At 45.1% G+C, this 25,226-nt stretch overlaps 1 protein-coding gene across 2 annotated transcripts in view; it reads right to left on the bottom strand.

Annotated features, from left to right (window-relative positions):
* LOC139411021 (histone-lysine N-methyltransferase NSD3-like) overlaps positions 1 to 20,976 on the bottom strand; it is a 30,026-nt gene extending 9,050 nt beyond the window's left edge. Inside the window, exons 1-22 of one of the 2 annotated variants that reach the window (XM_071156803.1) lie at positions 20,609 to 20,976; positions 17,389 to 18,452; positions 16,919 to 17,078; positions 16,656 to 16,810; positions 15,727 to 16,350; positions 15,470 to 15,614; positions 15,250 to 15,350; positions 15,061 to 15,106; positions 14,796 to 14,926; positions 14,568 to 14,693; positions 13,082 to 13,208; positions 12,304 to 12,507; positions 11,973 to 12,152; positions 9,400 to 9,546; positions 7,257 to 7,413; positions 6,670 to 6,872; positions 6,412 to 6,524; positions 5,812 to 5,958; positions 5,612 to 5,734; positions 3,387 to 3,503; positions 1,638 to 1,779; positions 1,417 to 1,523 (exon numbers count right to left, since the gene is read on the bottom strand). In XM_071156803.1, coding sequence (XP_071012904.1) covers positions 1,417 to 1,523; positions 1,638 to 1,779; positions 3,387 to 3,503; positions 5,612 to 5,734; positions 5,812 to 5,958; positions 6,412 to 6,524; positions 6,670 to 6,872; positions 7,257 to 7,413; positions 9,400 to 9,546; positions 11,973 to 12,152; positions 12,304 to 12,507; positions 13,082 to 13,208; positions 14,568 to 14,693; positions 14,796 to 14,926; positions 15,061 to 15,106; positions 15,250 to 15,350; positions 15,470 to 15,614; positions 15,727 to 16,350; positions 16,656 to 16,810; positions 16,919 to 17,078; positions 17,389 to 18,408 — 4,275 coding nt within the window. In that variant the 5' untranslated portion in view covers positions 18,409 to 18,452; positions 20,609 to 20,976. Of the gene's footprint in view, positions 1 to 1,416; positions 1,524 to 1,637; positions 1,780 to 3,386; positions 3,504 to 5,611; positions 5,735 to 5,811; positions 5,959 to 6,411; positions 6,525 to 6,669; positions 6,873 to 7,256; positions 7,414 to 9,399; positions 9,547 to 11,972; positions 12,153 to 12,303; positions 12,508 to 13,081; positions 13,209 to 14,567; positions 14,694 to 14,795; positions 14,927 to 15,060; positions 15,107 to 15,249; positions 15,351 to 15,469; positions 15,618 to 15,726; positions 16,351 to 16,655; positions 16,811 to 16,918; positions 17,079 to 17,388; positions 18,453 to 20,608 lie in introns of both variants that reach the window. The other variant, XM_071156802.1, reaches the window with a different exon arrangement.
* Positions 20,977 to 25,226: the final 4,250 nt, after the last annotated feature.

Genomic DNA, 25,226 nt, shown 5'->3' with positions numbered 1-25,226 from the left:
GGCGTCAGTCCCAATAACCAGATGGAATTCAGTTAATTCTAACACTATACTGTTCAAAGAATCAAAAAACGTAGGATCATATGAATTTGTAGCATACACATTAATAAAGGCAATTTTCTTTCCATTATGGATACATTTAAGGAAAGTGATTCTGCCTTTTTGGTCTTCGCCTTTACCCAATTGGCCAATCTGCAGCTACATCCCACTACTGGCTTGCTTCTGAAGCTAAGCAGGGTTGGTCCTGGTCGGTCCCTGGATGGGAGACCAGATGCTGCTGGAAGCGGTGTTGGACGGCCAGTAGGAGGCACTATTTCTGCTGGTCTAAAATAAAATATCCCAACGCCCCAGGGCAGTGATTGGGGACATTTCCCTGTGTAGGGTGACGTCTTTCGGGTGAGACATTAAACAGGTGTCCAGACTCTCTGTGGTCACTAAAGATCCCATGGCAATTATCATAAGAGTAGGGGTGTTAACCCCAGTGTCCTGGCTAAATTCCCAATATGGCACTCATACCATCATGGCCACCTAATCATCCCCAGCTTACAATTGGCTCATTCATCCTCTCCCCTGTAACTATTCCCTAGGTTGTTGATGAGAATGCGTTTTAAGTCAACTTACCTGGTTAAATACATCAAATAAAAATATTATGGTTGAATTTCTTATCTATCATTATGATTACATATTTTGTTTGGGGCTGATGAAAAGGCACAGTTTGTACAAATAGTTGTGCATCCTTATGGAGCAGATGTGTTTCTCGGAGCATTACTGATATCAAGACAGCTGGAACGTTTGATAGGACCATTTAGGCCTTTCAAATTCCGAGAGAGAATAGCTAGTGTTGCCATTGTTTTTCAGACAGGAATGTTAAATTAATTGTATAATTGTTAGCTTTACAGTTGATAAGCCCATGGGTGTGTAACACCAGACTCTCCATCTCTGGCTCCCCTGTCCTGCACTATCATTAGTGGCAGCCTTACACATGGAGTCTCTTAAGCTGTATATTTTTTTTAGGACTTGAGGTATTATAAAAAAATAAATAAAGTGAAACAAAATAAGTACAAATGTTACAGTTCAGTTAGCAGACTTGATGAATTTTTTACAGATATCTAAGCCTAAACAGTCAAATAGGATACTGTAGGTGTAGGAACAACAGCCCTTAATCCATTGTCATAGTTTATTATTAGCAATATGGTTTATATGACCTTCTGAGAAGAGACATTCTGACAATTTACCTTGTTAAAATAGAGAGAGAAGAGTTACAAGCCTTGTTAGGCCAGCTTCTATAGTTCTATACAACATTGAAGACAAACCATGGACAGAAGGGTTCTGCTAAGGTGGGACACCAGAAACATGTTACTTGATTCCTACATGATGCAGTCATAATAAGGAGAGAGAGAATGTGGGTGTGTCCCGTACCGTAGGCCGCACCCCCAAGAAGCCAGAGCAGTTCTCAGCTCCACAGTGACACGACGACCTTCTATTCCCCACCAAGTCCAGGTTATAGTTAAACGTCAACTCAGTGCCTGCAGAACACACACAATTTTAGTTAAATGTCAGCTCTGTGTCTGCAGGAGAGATGAGATTGATCAGAGATCAATCCCCAAAATTACAGAACATGTGCGTGTCGATCTCCTCACCAGCCTCTATGTCACACAAGGTGAAGAGCCCTATCCGTACATCTCCATTGACGGTCCATTTCTGCGTCTCACAGTTGGGGCTGCAACTGTGGTTAATGAAGCGAGAGGAGTTCCCTTTGGGCCCCGCGTCTATCACCCGGTCCTGAGGAAAACACACACACAGCCACACACACACACACACACACACACACACACAGCCACAGCCACAGCCACACACACACACAGCCACAGCCACACACACAGCCACACACACAGCCAATATATGAACATTACTGAAAAGAGAGTGATTCATATACACATACTATGGTGCATTCGGAAAGTATTCAGACCCCTTGACTTTCTCCACATTGTTACTTTACAGCCTTATTCTAAAATTGATTAAATAGTTTTTCCCCCTCATCAATCTACACACGATACCCCATAATGACAAAGCAAAAACAGGTTATACATTTTTGCAAATGTATTCAAAATAAAAATAAAAATATATAATTTACATAAGTATTCAGACCCTCTACTCAGGACTTTGTTGAAGCACCTTTGGCAGCGATTACAGTCTTGAGTCTTCTTGGGTATGATGCTACAAGCTTGGCATACTTGTATTTGTGGAGTTTCTCCCATTCTTCTCTGCAGATCCTCTCTTAGGGCTGTTGTACTGTTGGAAGGCGAACCTTTGCCGCAGTCTGAGGTCCTGAGCACGCTGGAGGAGGTTTTCATCAAGGATCTCTCTGTACTTTGCTCCACTCATCTTTCCCTCGATCCTGACTAGTCTCCCAGTCCCTGTTGCTGAAAAACATTCCCACAGCATGATGCTGACATCCCCATGCTTCACCGTAGAGATGGTATTGGCCAGGTGATGAGCTGTGCCTGGTTTTCTCCAGACGTGACGCTTGGCATTCAGGCCAAAGAGTTCAATCTTGGTTTCATCAGACCAGTGAATCTTGTTTCTCATGGTCAGAGATTCCTTTAGGTGCCTTTTTGGTGGAGTGCTGCAGAGAAGAAGATTGACTTTCTGGAAGGTTCTCCCATCTCCACAGAGAAACTCTGGAGCTCTGTCAGAGTGACCATCAGGTTCTTGGTCACCTCACCAACCAAGTTCCTTCTCCCCCGATTGCGCAGTTTAGCCAGGCTGCTAGCTCTAGAAAGAATCTTGGTGGTTCCAAACGTCTTCTATTTAAGAATGATGGTGGCCACTGTGTTCTTGGGGACCTTCAATGCAGAAAAGTTTTGGTACCCTACCCCAGATCTGTGCCTCAACACAATCCTGTTCTTGGAGCAATTCCTTTGACCTCATGGCTTGGTTTTTGCTCTGACATGCACTGTCAACTGTGGGATTTTATAGACAGGTTTGTGCCTTTCCAAATAATGTCCAATCAACTTAATTTACCACAGGTGGACTCCAATCAAGTTGTAGAAACATCTCAAGGATGATCAATGGAACAGGATGCACCTGAGCTCAATTTAGAGTCATAGCAAAGGGTTTGAATACTTATGTAAATAAGGTATTTCTGTTTTTATTTTGAATACATTTGCAAACATTTCTAAAAAACAGTTTTCACTTTGTCATTATGGGGTAGTGTGTAGATTGATGAGGAATTGTTTTAATTTAATCCATTTTAGAATAAGGCTGCAATTTAACAAAGCGGGCTGAATACATTCAGAATGCACTGTATGTATTACTGGTCATGAGGTGGAGAGGTCAAGTAAAGGAGGCCATTCCAGACTGTTGGGACACAGCCTGTACGTCATTACCTTGGTGAGGGTGAGCATGTAGAAGTCAGTCACACGGTTCTCATGAGCGTGTTTGATTCGCTGCTGGCACTCTTCTGAATCTATCACCTCTCCCACGTACTCTGTCACAAAATCTCCCTGCGGAAGAGACACAGACATAAGATATATTACTTACAACAAAGCATACCCGTGGTATATATAAAAAAAACACATATTATGTAGATGTTATCGCCGGTGCAGCAAAATGCTTCTGTTTCGAGCACCAACAAAGCAGTTATACCTAACAATACAAAACAACACACACAAATTCCCAAAATTAAAAGAAAGGAATGAAGAAATATCAGAATGAGAAATGTCAGAGTCCGGAATATAAATATATATGATGGTGTGTATAGACATGGACAGTATATGAATAGAAAATGTGTGTACAGTTGTAGTTATACAGGATGAGAGACTGGATGAGAGACTATGTGTACAGTGTACCCATATGAAGTGTGTAAAACAGTATGTGAACATTATTAAAGTGACCAGTGTTCAATAACTATGTACATAGGGCAGCAGTCTCTGAGGTGCAGGGTAGAGTACCGGGTGGTAGCTGGCTACTAACAGTGACTAAGTTCAGGGCAGGGTACTGGGCAGAGGCCGGTCAGCGGTGTCTATTTAACAGTCTGATGGCCTGGAGATAGAAGCTGTTTTTCAGTCTTTTTGTCCCAGAAATGATGCACCTGTACCACCTCTGCCTGCTAGATGGTAGCAGGGTGAACAGGCCATGGCTCGGGTGGCTGATGTCCTTGATGATCTTCTTGGCCTTCCTGTGACACCGGGTGCTATCGATGTCCTGGAGGGCAGGGAGTGTGCCCCTGGTGATGTGTTGGACTGACCACAGCGCCCTCTGGAGAGCCCTCCGGTTGCAGATGGTGCAATTGCCATACCAGGGGGTAATGTAGCATTGAGGACGTCCTGTCAGGCTGTATCACCGCCTGGTATGGCAATTGCACCGTCTGTAGAAGTTTGTGAGGGTTTTATGGGCCAAGCCAAATTTCTTCATCCTCCTGAGTTTCAAGAGGCGCCGCTGCACCACACTGTCTGTGTGGATGGACAGTTTCAGGTTGTCAGTGATGTGCATGCCAAGGAACTAGAAGATTTTCACCCTTTCCACTGCGGCCCAGTCGATGTGGATGGTGGCATGATCTCGCTTTTGTTTCCTTGAAGTCCACGATTAGCTACTTGGTTTTGTTGACTTTGCAGTAGAGGTTACTTTCCTGGCACCACTCCGCCAGGGCCTCACCTAATCCCTGTAGGCTGTGTCGTCGTTGTTGGTAATCAGGCCTACCACGGTCGTGTCGTCTGAAAACTTGACGATTTGAGTTGAAAACGTGAGCAGTCACGCAGTCATGTGTGAACAGTCAGTACAGGAGGGCTACCGTGTTAAGGATCAGCATGGAGGAGGTGTTGTTGCCTACCTTCACCACCTGGGGTCGGTCCATCAGGAAGTCCAGGACCCAGTTGCACAGGGCGGGGTTCAGACCCAGGGCCCTATGGCGTCGAAGGCTGAGTTGTAGTTGATAAACAGCATTATTACATAGAGATTCCTCTTGTCCAGATGGGATAGTGCAGTGCGATGGCGATTGCGTCATCAATGGATCTGGTGTATGCAAATTGTAGTGTGTCTAGGGTGTCAGGAAAGGTGGAGGTGAAATGTTCCTTAACTAGCCTCTCAAAGCACTTCATGAAGACAGAAGTGAGTGCTACGGGGCGATGGTCATTTAGTTCGGTTACCTTTGCTTTCTTAGGTACAGGAACAATGGCGGATATCTTGAAGCAAGTGGGGACAACTGTCTGTGATACGGAGAGATTGAATATGTCAATAAACACTCCAGCCAGCTGGTCTGCACATGCTCTGAGGACACGGCTTGAGATGCCGTCTGGTCCGGCAGCCTTGTGAGGGTTAGCACGCTTGAATGTCTTCCTCACATCAGCCTTGAAGGACGAGAGCTCACAGTCCTCTTGAGCGGCGGTTATTAACAATAATCTCTGATCTATACACAACACAGGCTCGCTTCCATTTTGGTCTCCAGCCCTCACCCTGTTCCTATATGAAAGGTCTGGATAGGTACAAACAATATGAAAGGCTAGGTGGAGCCTTCACAGTGTTGCTAATATCAGTTAACACCTAAAGATTAGGGGCTAAGGAAAGAAATAGAGCTGGGCCCCATACTACGTCCACCCCAGCGCCCCTCACTTACCTTCCTGAGGGCCTGGTTGGTCTTGAGGCCCCAGCCACAACCCTCTGTTTTGATGACCTCTGTCTCGGAGTACAGACGTTTAGAGAAGCATTGGTTCTCACAGCTATCACCTGTCGGACACACCTAGGACAGGAGAACAGGGCTGATTTAACCTCCGCGCACGCACACACGCACGCACGCACGCACACACACACACCAACCTGCGGGTGACACTCGTACTGCAGCATGCGGTTGAGACACTGGGAGTCCAGGCTGCAGGGGTGTTCGTCCGTGGGCTTACAGTTGCATCGTGGGATTTCAGACAGGTCGGCTATGTGCACCTGCACCTTCCCCACCGGCTTGTTGGACTGAAGGAGACATGACAACAATGTGTCAGCGAGGACACACCAAGACTAACATACAAGGTCCCATATGAGATCTAAAGGTCTCATTCAGCTAAAAGAGACAATTCTCAGTTTGCTTGGCAAAGCAAGACTTTGTATTTATTATGGATTCCCAGTAGCTGCTGCCAATGTAGCAGCTACTCTTCCTAGAGTCCAGCTAAATTAAGGCAGTTATATACAATTTTAAAGACACAATGCACTTCACAACAGATTAAGTGTGTGACCTCAGGTCATTTACTCTACAACACAAAATACATGTATACGTGTGTTTATAGTGCGTATGTTATCATGTGTGTGTATATGCGTGTGTCCCTTCCTGTGTGTGCATGCGTGTGTCTCTTCACAGTCCCAGAAGATTTGTAGGGAAGGTATGTGTTTGCAGGGTAGGGCTGTATACAGAATGACTGGATGCATTACCTTGATGAACTTGTAAGGCGGTGGTTTGCGTGAGTTGCGTTCCTGCTCTAGGGCCTCCCTGCTCTCCCTCTGTGCCTTGAGCTCCTGGAACCTACGAGCAGCCTCCTCCAGAGCTGACACACACACACACACACACACACACGGAAGGGATGAAATGACCTTCTGCCTGTCTCACACATACTCAGGGATCAGGCACTAGCATATCCCTCAAGAACCAACAGAGCCCAGAGCACAGAATAGAGCCCAAGGTGGCCTCACCTTTCTTGAACGTCTTGTTGATGTTGATTTGGCCCGTGACAGGGGTCTTGTCGTTCTCCACGTAGGGAAACACACGGCCCTGGTTGATCCAGTAGTAGTCATGGGAACCAAAGAAGAAGACTGGGAAGGCTCCGATGTCGTGGCGGAGAGTTTGGATGTTGGGGGGCACCAGGCGAGGGTTACAGATCTCCGCTGGCCACCACCTGATGGGGACAGACAGGAGACGTGAGGAAAGAAAGAGCGCTGATCAGTCCATAAGATACAGCTAAAGCCAAACCTCTGATTCTAAAACAAGTTCTGAAATACATGAACCCTTCGTAGTGTACAGTAACGTGCCACTCTCATCCCGTTTCTGCACCCGGCAACAATAATGTTGTTTCCACATATTCCCGAGTTGTGTTGTTCCTCGTCTGTAGCTTCACATTAAATATACTCTCAGTAATATAAAGGGTAAACACCACTGGTGTTTATCCATTCAATTAATGGAAGAATATTTGGAGTGTGCAACTATCATTATCATTTTACATATGTTTACTATACCATTAGCCAGCACCTCTCCAACAGCTTTTGGGTGTGCATCAACTCACCGGTAGTTTCCCAGTTTGACCCAGACGATCTGTTTGTAGTGGGGTTTCCTTCCTGATCTGCACTCCCTGCAGGACCACGCACCCTCTGGCATCGCCATCTCCAAACACTCTGGGTGGAACGACGCCGGGCACAACGCACAGCACAGCAGCTTCTCTCCTGCATGGGTGTAGGTGTGTGTGTGTGTGTATATAGAGAAAAGAGCAGCACAGGGTTAGAGAACATACTTCCACACCTGGACAATAGGGGCCACCACACTCTAAACCTTATCCTTAGGCATGCCAGTCATTCAACCCCTTCACTATACACTGTGAGTAATGCTATGCCCAAGCAGAGAGGAAGAAGCGAAGCAAGAGGGTTTACTGTATGGAGGCCAATGAGTGTCAAATTTGATCAACAAAATATATAATTGCTCATTTTCTACATGAGGCTTATTTGATCAAGTTTCGTAATGGTTAGGTCGCTAGGAATGCACTGATATAAGTGGACACGTGGTATTTCGGCAAAAAAAAAAAAAAGACTATTGGAGTTGTGCCTGTTCTTTACTCACTCACGTATCTGCCCTCATCAGCTAGAATGGTCCCACCTGATCTCACCTCCTGACTGCCTTCCATCTTTGAGGACATGTCTTTCCATTGTTAGAGCAGTCACTCGACCATCTTGTCAATACAACAGAAATTATTTGGGCCAAGTAAGTAATATTGTCTTCCAGAGAGTTGGAAGAGCCATTGTGACATTGCTTACACTCATAAGCTCCTTTCATATGTATGGTATGTGTCTAAGGATAGATATTTATTTTGAACTGGACCATCAAATGGGCCTGAAGTTGCCCTTTTCCAAAGGATTCAAGGTGGAATAACTTGTAACTCCCACAGCATAATAACGTTTTCTTTATCTATTGAAAACTATGCTGTTGTGGAAACCATTTTGATAAAAGAGAGTAGTCTTCATATTACTGCTGTCCTCTGCTTTTTCCTTAGCAGTCAGTCAACAGTGGTGTAATGGAATGTCTGACAGGCAGGTTTAGAGTACCAGGCCCCTTGTACAATCACCACACATGCAATAGCACCGATGATAATACAAATCAGCAAATAAATATTAAGTAAAAAAAAATAAAAAAATAAATAAAAAAGAATTACCAAAATATAAGAGGAACGGCACAAAGCTGACATGCACTCCTTCTTGTAAAGGGGGTGGTTCCACTTCTCTGCAACACTATACATACCCCAGACAGTCTTCATGGAATCTCACTTAAACATGTGTTTGTGGAAGTGTTTTAAATGTCAAATGAATAACATCATTGATGAGTAATAATTCCCATTGCATGTCAACTAGAAGGACGAGTGTCAGCATCTTATTCAAACATTGACAGTTTTGACTTATTGATCAAATTGATAATCTTGTGAGCAATATTATAGCGGTCATGAACAATAACCTATTTGAATGAACTGCATTTCAACGCAGAATCAATATTTCTTGGAACAATTAACTCCTTAACACAGCAAGTCAGGACCGCCACAAACATCCGATCGCGGTAAAGGCTGATCGCGGTACAGTGAGAGCAGCAGAGAAGCGAGGGACAATTATTTTCATTCAAAAACAGAAGTGAGCAGTTAGAAAAAGTAACTCTTCGTTTTTCAGATTACGGACAAGCTCGAAAGTGCTGAAGCAGAGAAGCTGTGTTCCTCCAGCAGCAACAAGACCCCCCCCCCCCCCCCCCCCCTCATACAGACAGGGCGTAAAATAACCCGCTCTTTTCATCCCTCTTTCACAATTCTGATGATGAAACCAAATGTTGTGTTATGTTACAGTGTGCTGAGGTCCGCTTATACAAATCCCCTTTTGTGTTTGTATTGCAGAGGAGAGTCACATTCCACAGCTTCAGAGATGAGCTTTGCTCACTTTTAACGCCGTTAACACTTTGTCAATGTGGTTCCCGGCTGAACCAGTGCATGTTAGGGTCCCTGAAAGTTTATTTTAAGCCCTGCTGTAGCGTTAATGGCAGCAGATTGTATGTCGACACGCTAGAGGCAGAACAAAGCAATAAGGAGGAACATCAAATCAACTGTGGGGAGTATAGACACATTCAAACACATACACACGCACCAGTGGGAAAAGGGAGAGAGAGTAAAACAGTTCTGTTACCTTTCCCAATATTCTTTTTGGTAGCTGACGAAGAAGAGGGAATCATAGGTAATTTCAACTCAGCACGATTTGACTCAGTCAGAAGGTAGTGGGACTTATAGGCATATGAACTTAATATGGTGTCAGTAAGGTCCTGCACTAACAGTCCTACACAAGACACACAGGAAGAGACTGGGTGAGCCGTAATCAGACTACAGTACCCATGATTCCACAGGAGAAAAAGAACACATACACTGTTAGAACACATAAACGAGAGAGAAACAGAGGAGTAAAAGTAAACTAAAGAGTTGTCCAACAGAACACTCCGGTTATAAGAATCAACTGCTTTTAGTAACCATGGAGACCAAAATATTTCTACACATACGATGTATTCTGCAATCAAATCAGTTAGAAAAGTCTAATCATCCAAAACAGGTGTATTTCTTGTAAGAGGAGTGCTCTGTAAAAGCACAGATCAGTACATCTAAAGTGACTTCAGAAACCCTCAACCTTTTCCACATTTGTTGTATTACAGCCTGAAATTAAAATGGATGAAGTTGAAATTGTGTGTCACTGGCTTAGACACAATACCCCATAATATCAAAGTAGAATAATGTTTTCAGAAATGTTTACAAAAATGTCTTAAGTCATTAAGTATTCAACCCCTTTGTTATTGCTAGCCTAAATAAGTTCAGGAGTAAACATTTTCTCAACAAGTCACAGAATAAGTTGCATTAACTCACTCTGTGTGCAATAATAGGGTTTAACACAACTTTTTTAATGACTACTTGATCTCTGTACCCGACACATACAATTATCTGTAAGGATCCTCAGTCAAGCAATTCATTTCAAACACAGATTCAACCACAAAGAACAGGGACGTTTTCCAGTGCTTCTCAAAGAAGGGCACCTATTGGTAGATAAAAAAAATCTGACATTGAATATCCCTTTGAGCATGATGAAGTTATTAATTACATTTTGCATGGTGTTTCAAAATATACCCAGGCACTACAAAGACACAGCTGTCCTTCCTAACTCAGTTGCCGGAGAGGAAGGAAACCGCTCAGGGATTTCACCATGAGGCCAATGGTGACTTTAAAACAGTTACAGAGTTTGATGTCTGTGAAAGGAGAAAACTGAGGATGGATCAACAAATTAGTAGTTACTCCACAATACTAACTTAAATGACAGAGGAAGGAAGCCTGTAGAGAAAACAAATATTCCAAAACCTGCATCCTGTTTGCACTTACATAAAACTGAAAGAAAAAAAATAAGCAAAGAAATAAACTTCTCCTGAATACAAAGCGTTATGTTTGGGGAAAATCCAACACAACACATCATGGAGTACCACTCAATATTTTCAAGCGTGGTGGCTGCATCATGATATGGGTCTGCTTGTCATTGGCAAGGACTACAGAGTTTTTTAGGATAAAAATACATGGAATAAAGCTAAGCACAGCCAACATCCGAGAGGAAAACCTAGTTTAGTCTACTTTCCAACAGACACTGGGAAACAAATTCACCTTTCAGCAGGACAATAACCTAAAACACAAGGCCAAATATACTCTGGAGTTGCTTACCAAGACGACATTGAATGTTCCTGAGTGGCCTAGTTAGTTTTGACTTAAATCTACTTGAAAATCTATGGCAAGACTTGAAAATGGCTGTCTAGCAATGACCAACAAACAACTTGACAAAGCTTGAAAGGGTGTGAATACTTATGTAAATGAGATATTTCTGTATTTAATTTTCAGTACATTTGCAAACATGTCTGAAAACATGTTTTTACTTTGTCATTATGGGGTATTGTGTGTCGATGGGTCGAGATTTATTTTTATTGTTAATCCATTTTAAATTCAGGCTGTAACACAACGTGGAATAAGTCAAGGGGTATGAATACTTTCTAAAGGCACTGCCACATCAGGTACAACAGAGACAACAGTAATGGTCAAATGTCACAAATACATTTACAAACAGGAGAATGCATCGTAACTATCATGCAGGTTGAATGAATCTCCATCTCATCTAGACAAAGTTAGACATCCAGTTCTTTGCATAGCCACGTTCACGCTACACTACAGACGCCTTTCCCTGGGATAGGAGACTGTGGTTTTGAGGACTACTGAGGAGCACTGAGTTGAGAAAGATCAGCCAGCACCAGTAGTCTCCTCAGCTGAGCCTCCACACAAATCAATTACCACTAGGGGGATAAACAAAGTTTGAATGATAAGAGAAGACTGGATTAGAGGGGTTCAGATTCAGAGAGCGAGAGGGGGGGGGGGGGGGGGTCTGGCTAACCCTTACACCTGAGCAGAAGGAGTTGGAGCTAGGGCTCTATTCACTCAAACACTGTGTCCAGAAGTCTCAGGGGCAGGACAAAGCCACATCCCTCTCTACTGCTTCTCCTTCTGTCCTCCAGTCAAACATTTTGAAGCCACGGGGCTGAAGCTGGAAGCTCCCCTTCGGGAGACAGTGGCAGGGGCCCTGGTCAAAAGTAGTGCACTATATAGGGAATAGGGTGCTATTTGGGACACAAAGGTGAGTGAGTCAGGGTGGGTCCCTACAGGAGGTCTAAGGAGGGAGATAGAGCTTACCTCGGGCACAGAGGAAACACCAGTTCACATTGACGGGTGAGGAGAGGAGGCCGTTCCTCTTGGCAATGCCATGGCTGCTGCAGATCATGATGTGGTGGGTGAGGACCATGCTACCCGCTGCCACGCAGCTGTCCCCTGTATGGTACGCAACAGGGCAGCGCAGACAACGCATCATACGCCCTGGGGATGGGGAGAGGAAGGACAGATGAGTGTTAGACAAAGAGAGACTAACACCTGCAGTATGTGAGGGACCATGTAAAAAGCCTGAAGTGACTTCCATTCCTCTCCTCATCTCCTCTCCTTCATCTGGACCAGTGTTCTGACTCCCTACCTTGGGTGGCTTGGTGCAGGTCTCTCTCCAGACAGCAGGTGGCGCAGGTATGCTGGGGGCAGTGGAACCCCCCGCCCGTACCACTCCCCACGGTGCCAGGGAGTTTACGCACGCAGTCGTCATGGTAATACCTCCCGCAGCCAACCACTGAGCAGCGCAACACCTCCCCTCCCCCTGCCTTACAGCTGAAACACAAGTGAGAGCCTAGAGAGCGCAAGAGAGAGAGAGAGAGAGAGAGAGAGAGAGAGAGAGAGAGAGAGAGGGCAGAGCGAGAGAGCCGGAGGGGGCAGAGCGAGAAAGCGGGAGGGGGAAGAGCGAGAAAGCGGGAGGGGGCAGAGCGAGAAAGTGGGAGGGGGCAGAGCGAGAAAGCGGGAGGGGGCAGAGCGAGAAAGCGGGAGGGGGCAGACAGAGAGAGAGTGTGTGTGTACAGAGGGGTGAGAAAAAGGCAAATGCCAGTCTACTCTTCATTCCTCCATCAGAGAAATCTCTCATGTCTGCCGGGTTGAAATCACACAGAAAGATTTGTCTGTAGGGTAATTTACATAATCAGGGCTTAAGCCGTCTTCTCTGTTCACACCCATAGCTTCATCAGAATTCACAAAGTTGAAGGACGTGCCCTGGAATAACTTCAATAATCCTTTCAACCATTTTAGCCAACATGATACTGTAAAGATGAAAGGAGCAATCAAAGAGAACTTGTCTAATGGTAGTGTAGGTCTAGTAATGATTAGGATGTAAATGCATTGTGTATGTGTTGCGACATCATGCCATGTCTCACCGTTTCTACATTCCAGACAGGTAAACTTGCCCTCGGGTACCGAGGCGAGACCCAAGCACTCCAGATGGAACAGCCGACAGCAGTCTCCCTCACACGACACCAGACCCTCTCCATACACCTCACAGATCTACACATAGAGGAAGATATAGAAACACGCAACCCTCTCCATACATACACCTTACAGTTCTATACAGAGGAAGAGTGGAGTATAACATACCCTGAACAAAAATATGAATGCAATATGTAAAGTGTTGGAGAATTCATCATGTTAATTTCTCTACCATAAGCCGCCTCCAACTTTGTTTCAGAGAATTTGTCGGTACGTCCAACTGGCCTCAAAACCGCAGACTACATGTAACCATGCCCGTCCAGGACCTCCACATCCAGCTTCTTCACCTGCGGGATCGTCTGAGACCAGCCACCCAGACAGCTGATGAAACTGTGGGTTTGCACAACTGAAGGATTTCTGCACAAACTGTCAGAAACCGTCTCAGGGAAGCTCATCTGCATGCTTGTCATCCTCAACAGGGTCTTGACCTGACTGCAGTTCGGCGTCGTAACCGGTTTCAGTGGGCAAATTCTCACCTTCGATGGCCACTGGCACGCTGGAGAAATGTGCTCTTCACAGATTAATCCAGGTTTGAACTGTATCGGGCAGATGGCAGACAGTGTGTATGGCGTTGTGTGGGAAAGTGGTTTGCTGATGTCAACGTTGTGAACAGAGTGTCCCATGGTTATGGTATGGGCAGGCACAAGCTACAGACAACACACACAACTGCATCTTATCGGTGGCAATTTGAATGCAGAGATACCTTAATGAGATCCTGAGGCCCATTGTCGTGCCTTTCATCCGCCGTAATCACCATGTTTCAGTATGATAATGCACGGCCCCATGTCGCAAGGATCTGTGCACAATTCCAGGAAGATGAAAATGTCCCAGTTCTTCTTCTGGCCTGCATACTCACCAGACATCACCCAATGAGCATGTTTGGGATGCTCTGGGTAGACAGCGTGTTCCAGTTCCCGCCAATATCCAGCAACTTCGCACAGCCATTGAAGAGGAGTGGGACAACATTCAACAGCCTGATCAACTCCATCAGAAGTAGATGAGTTGCGCTGCATGAAGCAAATGCTGGTCACACCAGATACTGACCGGTTTTCTGATACACTTCCCCACCTTTTTATTTTTAAAGGTATCTGTGACCAACAGATGCATATCTGTATTCCTAGTCATGTGAAATCCATAGATTACATTAGGGCCTAATTTATTTATTTCAAATGACTGATTTCCTTATATGAACTGTAACTCAGTAAAATCTTTTAAATTGTTGAATGTTGCATTTCAATATTAGTTCAGTGTATATTTCTTCGGCTTTCTTCTAAAATGATCACAGAGAGCAGAGAGAGGGGAAGAGAGAAACTGAGGTGAAAAGACAGAAGAGGAGAAAGGATGAGGGGATAGGAGAGGCGGCCTGCAGTGGTGTACCTGGCAGACAGTGTCTATCTTGGCTGTGCTGCTTCCTTGTCTGGAAAGACTGGAGTCCACTGACTGGCTGTCTGACTCGTCCGCATCTGCAGCCGCTGGACTGTCCAAACTCTTCCCAAACAGACTCTACACAAGAGAGAGCATGAGTGGGTGGGCTTTGTGTGTGTGTGTGCACCTTGCGGTCATTTAGCCTTCTAAAGTCAGGGTCTGAGGTGTGTTTGTGTTTACCTGCGGGTCGTTCAGGCCTCTAGAGTCAGAGTCGGATGTGTCTCTGTACTGAGAGGAGGCCATCTCTACGTCTGTGGAGGCTCTGCTGCGTTTCTTCAGAGGCTTACAGGCATCTGAGATCTCACTGGCTCCTACACACCACACCACAGGTTAACACACACCTCCACACTGCTTCCCTTTTTATGACCCAACACGTTAAAAAAAGCCAGTATGCTTAGAGCAGGATGGGAAAGAGAGAGTCATAGGACAGAGCTGGAGTCGCTACCTTTCTGTGAGCCTGTTCTCAGAGTGGTCTCAGGAGCCATCTCACCCTGCAGGGAGAGAGGAAGAGAGAGATGGATGTTTCAGATCGCTCCGTTAAATTGTGATCCTCCTCTAGAGAAGTGAGTGACAGAACCACCAGTTTGGTTAGCATTACAGAGGGGAACAGTAAGTGGTATTAGCAGGTTGGTACCTGTTCCTTTTTTGTCTTCTTTTTGGGGACGGGCTCACAGCCTTTCTCTGACTCTGATCTGCTCCTCACTGACCTGCGCTGCTGCTTACGCTCTTGAGAACCTACCGGAAGGAGATACCTGGTTAAACACCTCTGCTCTGTGGGGAACACATTCCCACCAACAGAATATTCACCAGTTATCACCAGAAGACCCAGAAAACGTGCATACACACGTACATACCTGTCGGGGTGCTGTGCTGAGACCCAGGACAGGAGGTGTGCTGTGCTGCTTCCTGGTCACTTCTCTCCTCCCTGTCCTCTTTCTCCTCTCCCTCATCCCTCTTCTCCTCCTCGTCTGGACTGGGTTCTGGTTTAACTCCACAGCCCTGCTGGAGACAAAAAATCCACTTAAAAACAATGTTTCAATTCAGTTTAGAGCAACAACAACATTCACCACCATTGTCAACTAGGGCGTCTAGACCAATAGAGAGCACCCACCTCTGGTGAGCAGTATCCCAGGTCAGCCTGTCGGCCTTCTCCCTCCTCCCTCTCCGCCTCTCTCTCCCTCTCTCGACGTGGTGAGGGCAGGGCTTTCCTCTGCAGAAGAGGCCACACTTGGTCACACTTGGTGATCTCCACATTTAGTTTCTTCATGGTAATGGAAAGAGGCAGCAACTTCCTGGCAGCGGCTGTCTTCCAGGCCCGTACAGGGGCAGGGGACTCCTGGGTTACCCCTGCCTTAGACAGGGCCTCCCGAGCTGGGGGGCTGGGCTGGCCAGGGTCCCGGCTCTGGTCTTTCTCTGAGGTCTGGGGGTCGGCTGGGTCGTCTGCATTAGGAACACTACACTGCCTACGAGGCTGTCTTCTGGATGGCTCCGCCCGGTCCGGTGATGTCACTGCCACTTCTTCTTTCTTACTTGTTGCGATAGAAGAACGTTGGGTGCGACCGGCCGCCCTGGTGGGGGTCTTCTTGATGGGCGGAGGAGCATTGGGGTCGGGGTCGACGTAGATGAAGGTGTAGTTGTCGATACGTTCCTGCTGAGTCATCAGGAAGGCATCCTCCGCATGGCCGACGCCCACCTCCCACTGAGCACGCTCTCTCTGGGGGAAGGGCTTCATCAGCTGACACAAACGCACACATTTTATTAACATTTTGAAGACACTCTTATCAAGTCAGCGCACTCAACCAAGTTTAGTAGGCCCTTCCTTCAATATAGCCGAAAACAGCTAAACATAATCACTACACCAGCTTAATCCCATACATACCCATTACATTACCTACAATCCCATATACCGTACATATGTACACAACTACATAAATCTCATGTTTGGAGAAAAGTCATGGTGTGAGCTTCGAAACAGGCCAGCCCTTCGCCCATTAAACCGGTGTCAAGAGTGTGTCAGGCCAGGCAGTGCTGTGTCTCTACCTTGTGTCTCTCTGCGGTGTTGGTAGTCTTGCGTAGTGTCTCAGCCTGCAGCTCATCAAACTGGTGCTCTCCCTGGTACATGACCACCCTCTTCTCATGGACCCAGGCCCGCTCCGCCACGCTGCCAAAGAACTGCACATGGTACTCCCTGTGACCTGGAGGGCCAGGAAGAACACAGACAGACGGCGGTTAGAGGCTTTTAACCAGTTATCTTTACAGGTTCTGGACACCTGGAAGAAGACATGAGTCAAATTATTTTTTACCCCGGGTGTTGATGCGTGTGTGGACGTTCATCTGGGGGTCACAGGAGACCATGCAGGGCCACCAGGGGTAGGTGCCCACCTTGGCCCACACCAGGTCCCCCACCTCGTGGTCCTTACAGCAGCCTGTACCGGTTATCACTGTAGGGTACTGCTTCTGGACCTACAGTACAGGGGGAGAAAAAACACACTCAGTTAGTGACAGGAGTCATGCCCAAACCCCAAGACACTTTCTGTAGATCTAAAAGAATCAGATGGGTGTAAGCAATAATACATATTTTTATGAATTTTTACACTTTGTTCTAGCTAGCTATTTGTGTAGGTAGCTATCAAGTAAACACAATGATATAGATATGTTTGATTAGATGTCTGAAGTCTGAAACTGTTGAAACAGTTACTCTTTTAGTACTGAACAGTGACTCAATTTAACTGGATGACCTTAACCGACAGACTAGCAGCAAACCAACACATACCTTAGGTGTCTCGGGCTCTGCTTTGATGGGGGTCTTCTGTGGCTTCTCTGTCTGCCCCACAGGCAGCTCCTGTGGTTGGGTCTGGGCCGGGGTGTGAGTCTGGAGCTGTAGCTGGGTCTGGATGTCCCTGGCCTGCCCTACAGTGCCCTCTTGTAGCTGCTCCTGGTCCTGCCCTTCTTCTTGCTCCCTGACGGTCTTTTTCCTCTTCTCCTTCTTCCTCTCGTGTCTGCGGTGGCTCTGAGAGGCCTCGCTGGCCTGGGACTCCTGCAGCAGATCTCCACACAACGCAGACTCAAACAGCTCCCTCCCGTTCTGGTACGTCTTTATGATCTTTAGCTTGATCTCTGGAGAGCTGGTTTTCTTCAGGACCCCGATGGAGGGAGCAGAGGGGGTGTGAGAAGGGTGAGAGGGGGGGGTGCTGTCCAGCAGGGACAGGGGAGGGCTGGTGGAGGGCAGGAGTAACGGGGGAGGAGGGAGCACATGGGACATGCGGTGAGGTGGCGGGTTGAGGTGGTGTTGGGAGGGCAGGGGTGGAGGGCTGTGTGGGTGAAGTTGAGGGTGGTAGTGATGAGAATGGTGGTGGTGAGGGTGATGGAGGTGGGGGTGGTGTGAAGGTGGAGGAGATATAGGGGAGGGGGATCTCTCCTGGAGGACAGGGGCCCTCAGGACCGTTCCCTCCCCAGGCATGAGGCAGTGTTCGCCATAGCCCCGGATGGCCCCGTAGCCATTGGCCGAGCCGTTGGGGAACTGGGGGTACATGGAGAACTTGGCCTGGGGCTCGTACAGGCCCAGCCCAGGGGGGTAACCATTGGAGACAGGTGGCATGTCTTCGGAGGCAGAGGGCGGGTAGGAGAACTCTGCCTCCAGGGCAGCGTCGTAGGAGGGGGCTCCGTCCTCGCCCGCATCGCTGCCGGTGTCGTAGGCGCCCTCCTGTCGGATGTTGGCTGAGTCAATGAGCTGAGGGGGTTGCTGAATTGTATTTCCCATGATCCCTTGCATGAAAGAGAAGGAGAAATCCATTGTTGTGCTCCTGCATCCTTAACTGTCCTTTTCTCTGGCTGGACCTGGAGGATGACCAAGATATAGGACAGGGGTTGATATGATGTTAAGGGGAAATGGAGAGGATGATGACTGAAAGACAACATAATCAGATCTACAACTGTGCATCTCTTTTTTGATAAGGTAAGAACATTTAATCAATCATCACAGTCAGAGGAATAAAGTGACATACAGTATGATAACTGAACTGTCTATTCTAATCTAATCCTACTGGTAAGGAAAGACAGACTGTTCTGAGGAGAGCTTGTGCTATATCCCCTTCCTACATTAAATAATGAAACTGATCTCCAGTTTTACATACTAGAAATATCTAGTCTTTCCCATGATAAGATCTAAGTGCTCCCTGCACAGTGTGCACTGAATTTTAAAAAAGGTCTGCTGAATGCTTCGCTATTGCCCATGTTTTTTTCTCTCATTCACGTGTGCTTATACTCAACTGATAAATGTCCATGTACAGATGACCAAAATGTTGATCATCAAGCTAGCTATGATAAAAAATGTCTTAAAGACATACAGGCCTACAAAATCTGTCATTACAGATTCTTGTCTCAAAACCCCTGTTGAGCTAGCTTGTCTGCCCCTCGGGGAGACCACAGTTTTGGGAAACACTGACTGAGTGAGCTAGGCTGCCATAGACATCTCTGGGGACACAGTATCTCTGTGTAATGTCTGTCTAATGGTATAGATCCCTGCCAGTTGTGTAGAGCCAACCTCAAGTGTGCCAATGGCTGTGTTTACACAAGTAGCCCAATTCTGATCTTTTGCCCAATTATTGGCAAAGGAGCTGATCTGATTGGTCAAAAGACCAATTAGTGGAAAAATATCCAAATTATAGGCTGCCTGTGTAAACACAGCCAAAGAGTTCAACTCATCACTCAGACAATTATCAGCTCTGAACGACTCATAAGGAATGGATTGCTTGGTAATGGGCAATGTTGTGGTTATTCAAAAATGGACCTCTGTTGTAGTTATTCTGACCCCGTGACCTGATCAGGAAAAAACATTTCATGATAGCCTATATGGGTACACTACAGTGACAGCCTACAGTATCAGAGTTTTTCCCTGGTCAGTTCACACAGTATAAATAGACTGCGTGGACCTAATAAATGCATTTGTTTTTGCCTCTGCCAAAATAGGGAAAATCCTTCAAATCACTTTTAAAGAAATCCTATTGTTGGATCTTAAACCATCACCAATCAATGCAATGTACTATTACAGTATAGGCAAGCACTAAGCATTTCACCCAGAAGTCAAACTGCTCTGGGTGTAAAGGTGTGACAGGGTAGCCTAAGGACCAAGATGACCATGCCCTGGCTGAGACAGAAAGAAGTACAGTGATAATGCATGAATATATGGATTCCGAAATTGAACAGTGTCATATTGAAATAGAAAATTGAAAGTGTCATAACTTTATTATATGCACAAAATAACCTTGAATCGATGTCCTTTTTGGTGTAGACTAAACCTTGATTTGATTCAGATTAAGCAGCCTTTAATGCCATTCACAAGGTGATATACGGGAAAACAACTTATTAATGTGTATCCCATCTGCTGGATGAGAATATAAAGTAATGTAGATCACGCAGTCCAGCTTTGCATACACGAATTGAGACACCGTACCACTGGGGTCATTTTATTGAGGAAAACGAAGCACAGACAGACTGAAATATCGTTACATTGTTTCACTGAGTGATTGAACTGCATCATTATTAGCGGTGCTGTGCATCGTTCTGATGCTATGTGTTAAGTTAGCTAGCGTGGCTAGCTTGCATGAACACTGGCAAATCAAATATATTGTTCCTTGTCAATATAAAAACATGCATCAAACGCCGAGATGATGTGCTTGTATTCTGACACGTCCGCAATGTTAACACATTGATTTGTTGCCATTTCAATACAATCCAGACGACTAGAAACACGATGGCAAACGAAGCTATACATTGTTACCAATATGGCTGCCATTGCACCTCTAAACAAAATTGTCTACCGTGATTATACACATCAATCATTCGTTTGAAAAAAACGAGGATATAACAATACCCTAAATCTACACGACTAAATGTACCGCTACGATAATGACAGCAAGCTAAATATCAACGAGAGAGAGAACGTAGAACGAAATGCTGAGTCGCGAGATGTAGTAAAATAAAAATGCCAATACCTTCAGCGTGTCCCATTCTAAACACATACACCATATATCTGCGCTTCTTTGAGCAATTTACAAAAATAGATAAAATAAAAAAATATTCGGACAGAGTGCAGGCCTCCCCGTTTCTAACGCAATTCTTCAATAGGGCCAATTTACAGCCACTGCTCGGTCCCCAAGTCTTGTCTATTGGCTGTAGAACCTAAGGGGGCCTAGTATTTTGCGGAACCTAGGTGGGAATTATGTATAAATCTCGCCCCTTCTGTATTTTAATTTCGTTTGCTCCCTCTTCCTCTAGCTGTAACAAAATCACCCTGCTTTGGGCCTTGTCTATCTCGCTCAGCGCCAAATCACACGCTCTCGATTGGCGGGGGGTCACACAACCAGGCGCACATCGGGATGTGTAGTTCCATTCCATCGGAGAAAAGGAGCAGCACACAAATATATGTAAGTCTACAAAGAAACAAGGAAAAATAAAATGCAGTGAAATATAAGCAAATAGTTTAATAATCTAGCCTAGGTTAGGTTGATTAGGCCAATTCATGGTGAAAATACATCAATTATAAGAGACTACAAATGTGTATTTAACAACCGATGTCGGTTGATGATAATATGGTAGCGGCAGGTAGCACCTATCAATTATTGCGTGAATGGATAATTGGTCTTATAAGGGCCCAGGAAGCTATGTGGTTTCCTAAACCAATATAGTTGTATAGAGATTGCAATATTGTATCTCTACCGTGATGGTGTCTGTGAGCGCGCGGGCAGCTCTATTGAGGCCATCTCTATTTTGAAGTAGTCAATTTTCTTCTTCTACAACTTCTATGTAGTGATGGGTCGTTCGCGAACGAGTCGGCTCTTAAAGGAGCCGGCTCTTGTAGGTGAACGTTGGGAGCCAGCTCGCATATCAGACGAGCCGAATCTACTTATAGAAATCTACAAAAATTAACATATGAAGAAACAAAATATTTAAATGAATAAAATTAACTAATTCAAAGAACCAAAAAATAAATAAAATAATATAGGCCTAAATGCTCAAGCGCACACACATTCATTCTGAAAGATCTGCAGATCCTCTGAGCTGGTGGAAGAACAAGGCCTCTGTCAACCCACGGCTTACTTAAATCATGACAGGGAGACTCTGCATAGTGGCCACATCCGTTCCCTCTGAGAGGGCTTCTCGAAAACGGGACAAATAATTACTGAGAGAAGAAACCGCATCAGCCCCTCGAAAGTGAGGCAGCTTGCATTTCTGAATGCAACTCTCATAAAATAAAAATATGGTCAGCATTGCTGTGTGCTGCTGGTTATAACATGGCAATAAAGAAGAGAGAGAAAAGAGGGACCCGTTTAATTTTTTAAGTGCGATGTTGGAGTTTTGCACATTGTTATTTATTTTTCTTTGATATGGTGCACAATTCTATTATTGTGTTGTTCAGATTGTATTCGTTTTGAATTGTTAAATTTATATGCACTTTGTTTATATACATTAAAAAGTTATACTTTAAATGCACATGTGTAATAGCATCCTTATTTTTAAAATGTATTTCAATTTGTGGGATGCTGCAATTTGACATTAAAAAAGTTATACTTTAAATGCACATGTGTAATAGCATCCTTATTTTTTACATTTATTTCAATTTGTGGGACGCTGCAGTTTTGCAAATTATTATTTATTTTGCTTTGATATGGTGCAATATTCTATTATGCTGTTCAGATTCTATTCGTTTTGAATGTTTAGATTTATATGCACATTAAAAAGTTATACATTAAATGCAAATGTTTAATAGCATTCCTTTTCATAACAAACCAATGCATTTTTAAATACATTGTGGTTAAGGTAGAGTATGACTTCCTTTAATAAGTTAATTAGAATTGTTTTAACACCAATCATAGTCAAACTATCGCAAACTGTTTGACTTGAAAAATACAAAACATATTTTTTTTAAAGAGCCATTTGGGAGCTAAAAGAGCCAGCTCTTTTTGGTGAGCTGAGCAGAACAAGCCGGCTCACTGAAAAGAGACGGAATGCCCATCACTACTTCTATGAGTTGGTAAACAAACTGAAAGGGTGGATACTGCCCCCTGGAGCGTGTTGTTTGAACAGGTATAAAGCCAAGGCTGGCAATATACTGGCACCTGCAGTTCTGGAATGTTTACTCACAAGTATAATTAATTGGTTGATCCCCAATGATGATCTGAATTACATTTACATTTGACTAATTTAGCAGACACTCTTATCCAGAGCGACTTACAGTAGTGAGTGCATCCATTTTCAAACTTTTTTGTACTAGTCCACGTGGGAATAAAATACAATTAAATGTTATTTGTCACATGCTCTGAATACAACAGGTGCACGACAACAGACCTTACTTACAAGCTCTTAACCAACAATTCAATTCAAGAAAGAGATAATAAAATATTTACTAAATAAACTAAAGTAAAAATAGTAAAATAAAAAGTAACACAATAAAAAAATAACAATAATGAGGCTATATAGAGAGGGTACTGGTACTGAGTCAATGTGCAGGGTTACAGGTTAGTCGAGTTATTTTGTACATGTAGGTAGGGGTAAAGTGACTATGCATAGATAATAAACAGTGAGTATCAGCTGGGTATAAACAAGGGGGGGGGGGTGAATGTAAATAGTCCGGGTGGCCATTTGATTAATTGTTGAGCAGTCTTATGGCTTGGGGGTAGAAGCTGTTAAGGATCTTTTTGGTCCTAGACTTGGCACTCCGGTACCGCTTGCCGTGCGGTTGCAGAGAGGACAGTCTATAGGTGACTGGAGTCTCTGACCATATTTTGGGCCTTCCTCTGACACCACCTGGTATATAGGTCCTGGATGGTAGGAAGCTTGGCTCCAGTGAGGTACTGGGCCGTACGTACTACCCTCTGTAGCGCCTTACAGTCAGATGCAGAGCAGTTGCCATACCAGGCAGTGATGCAACCGGTCAGGATACAGCTGTATAACTTTTTGAGGATCTGGGGACCCATGCCAAATCTTTTCAGTCTCCTAGGGGGGAAAAGGTGTTGTCGTGCCCTCTTCACGGCTGTCTTGGTGTGTTTGGACCATGATAGTTTGTTGGTGATGTGGACACCAAGGAACTTGAAACTCTCAACCCGCTCCACTACAGCCCCTTCGATGTCAATGGGGGCCTGTTCGGCCTGCCTTTTCCTGTAGTCCACGATTTGCTCCTTTCATTTGCTCACATCGAGGGAGAGGTTGTTTTCCTGTCACCTGTCCTCCTCCCTATAGGCTGTCTCATCATTGTTGGTGATCAGGCCTACAACTGTTGGGTTGTCAGCAAACTTAATGATGGTGTTGGAGTTGTGTTTGGCCACGGAGTCGTAGGTGAACAGGGAGTACAGGAGGGGACTAAGCACACACCCCTGAGGTGCCCCAGCATTAAGAATCAGCATGGCAGATGTGTTGTTGCCTACCCTTACAACTTGGGGGAGGCCCGTCAGGAAGTCCAGTATCCAGTTGCAGAGGGAGGTGTTTAGTCCCAGGGTCCTTAGCTTAGTGATGAGATTTGTGGGCACTATGGTGTTGAATGCTGAGCTGTAGTCAATGAACAGCATTCTTACATAGGTGTTCCTTTTGTCCAGGTGGGAAAGGGCAGTGTGGAGTGCGATTGAGATTGTGTCATCTGTGGATCTGTTGGGACGGTATGCAAATTGGAGTGGGTCTAGGGTATCCGGGAGGATGCTGTTGATGTGAGCCATGACCAGCCTTTCAAAGCACTTCATGGCTACCGACGTGAGTGCTACGGGGCTGTAATCATTTAGGCAGGTTACCTTCGCTTTCTTGGGCACAGGGACTATTGTGGTCTGCTTGAAACATGTAGGTATTACAGACTCGGTCAGGGAGAGTTTGTCAGTGAAGACACTTGCCAGTTGGTCAAACCCACAATCGAACCCATAACCCTGAAGTTGCAAGCGCTATGCTTGTTTTTTCCCATCACTCACAGCTGAAGATATTAAAATGTTATATTCATTCAATGTTTGTCGTGTTTCTGGATGATGATGTCGCTGCTACTCCAGTGCGCACTGAGTGTGCAGACATTATCGGCTCTGTTTAGCAGATGGCAACCACCACAAAACAGCATATGCGACCGTGAGTGGATTACGTTGAAAACAACAGTCTGTCATCTTGGAAACGATCTCCAGATCATAAATATCTCAGTGGTCTCACCCAGTTGACTACTTCAAAATGGTGAAAGTCATCAATGGCGCTGCCCAAACCAGAACTGGCTTTTGGGCACAATAGTCCTATATACAACTCTATGACTAAACCTAACAAAACATAGGTTAAAGCAGAGTTTCTAAACCATCTTCATACTTCATACTCTTCATACTAAACCATCTTTAGTTACAGTACCTCAATAGGAAAACATTGAAAACTTGGAAATGTGAGAGCAAAGTATAGTAACTATCAGTGGCGCACTTTCGGTTTTAGAAGTAGGAAGGATATATATATATTTTTTTTATTCAGTCGGATAAACACTCCAAACAGCCGACCCGAACCCTCGGAGGCGTCCGCATGGTCCTAAAGCAAACCATCGCCTCATTTTGTATCACATTCCAATTATTAAACTAGTGGGGACAAAAATGCAATTTCAGAATGTGG

Source organism: Oncorhynchus clarkii, chromosome 6 (assembly GCF_045791955.1).
Source record: "Oncorhynchus clarkii lewisi isolate Uvic-CL-2024 chromosome 6, UVic_Ocla_1.0, whole genome shotgun sequence".
Taxonomy (NCBI): domain Eukaryota; kingdom Metazoa; phylum Chordata; class Actinopteri; order Salmoniformes; family Salmonidae; genus Oncorhynchus; species Oncorhynchus clarkii.
Note: the sequence above shows the minus strand (reverse complement) of the source record. Positions and strands in the feature narration are given on the sequence as shown.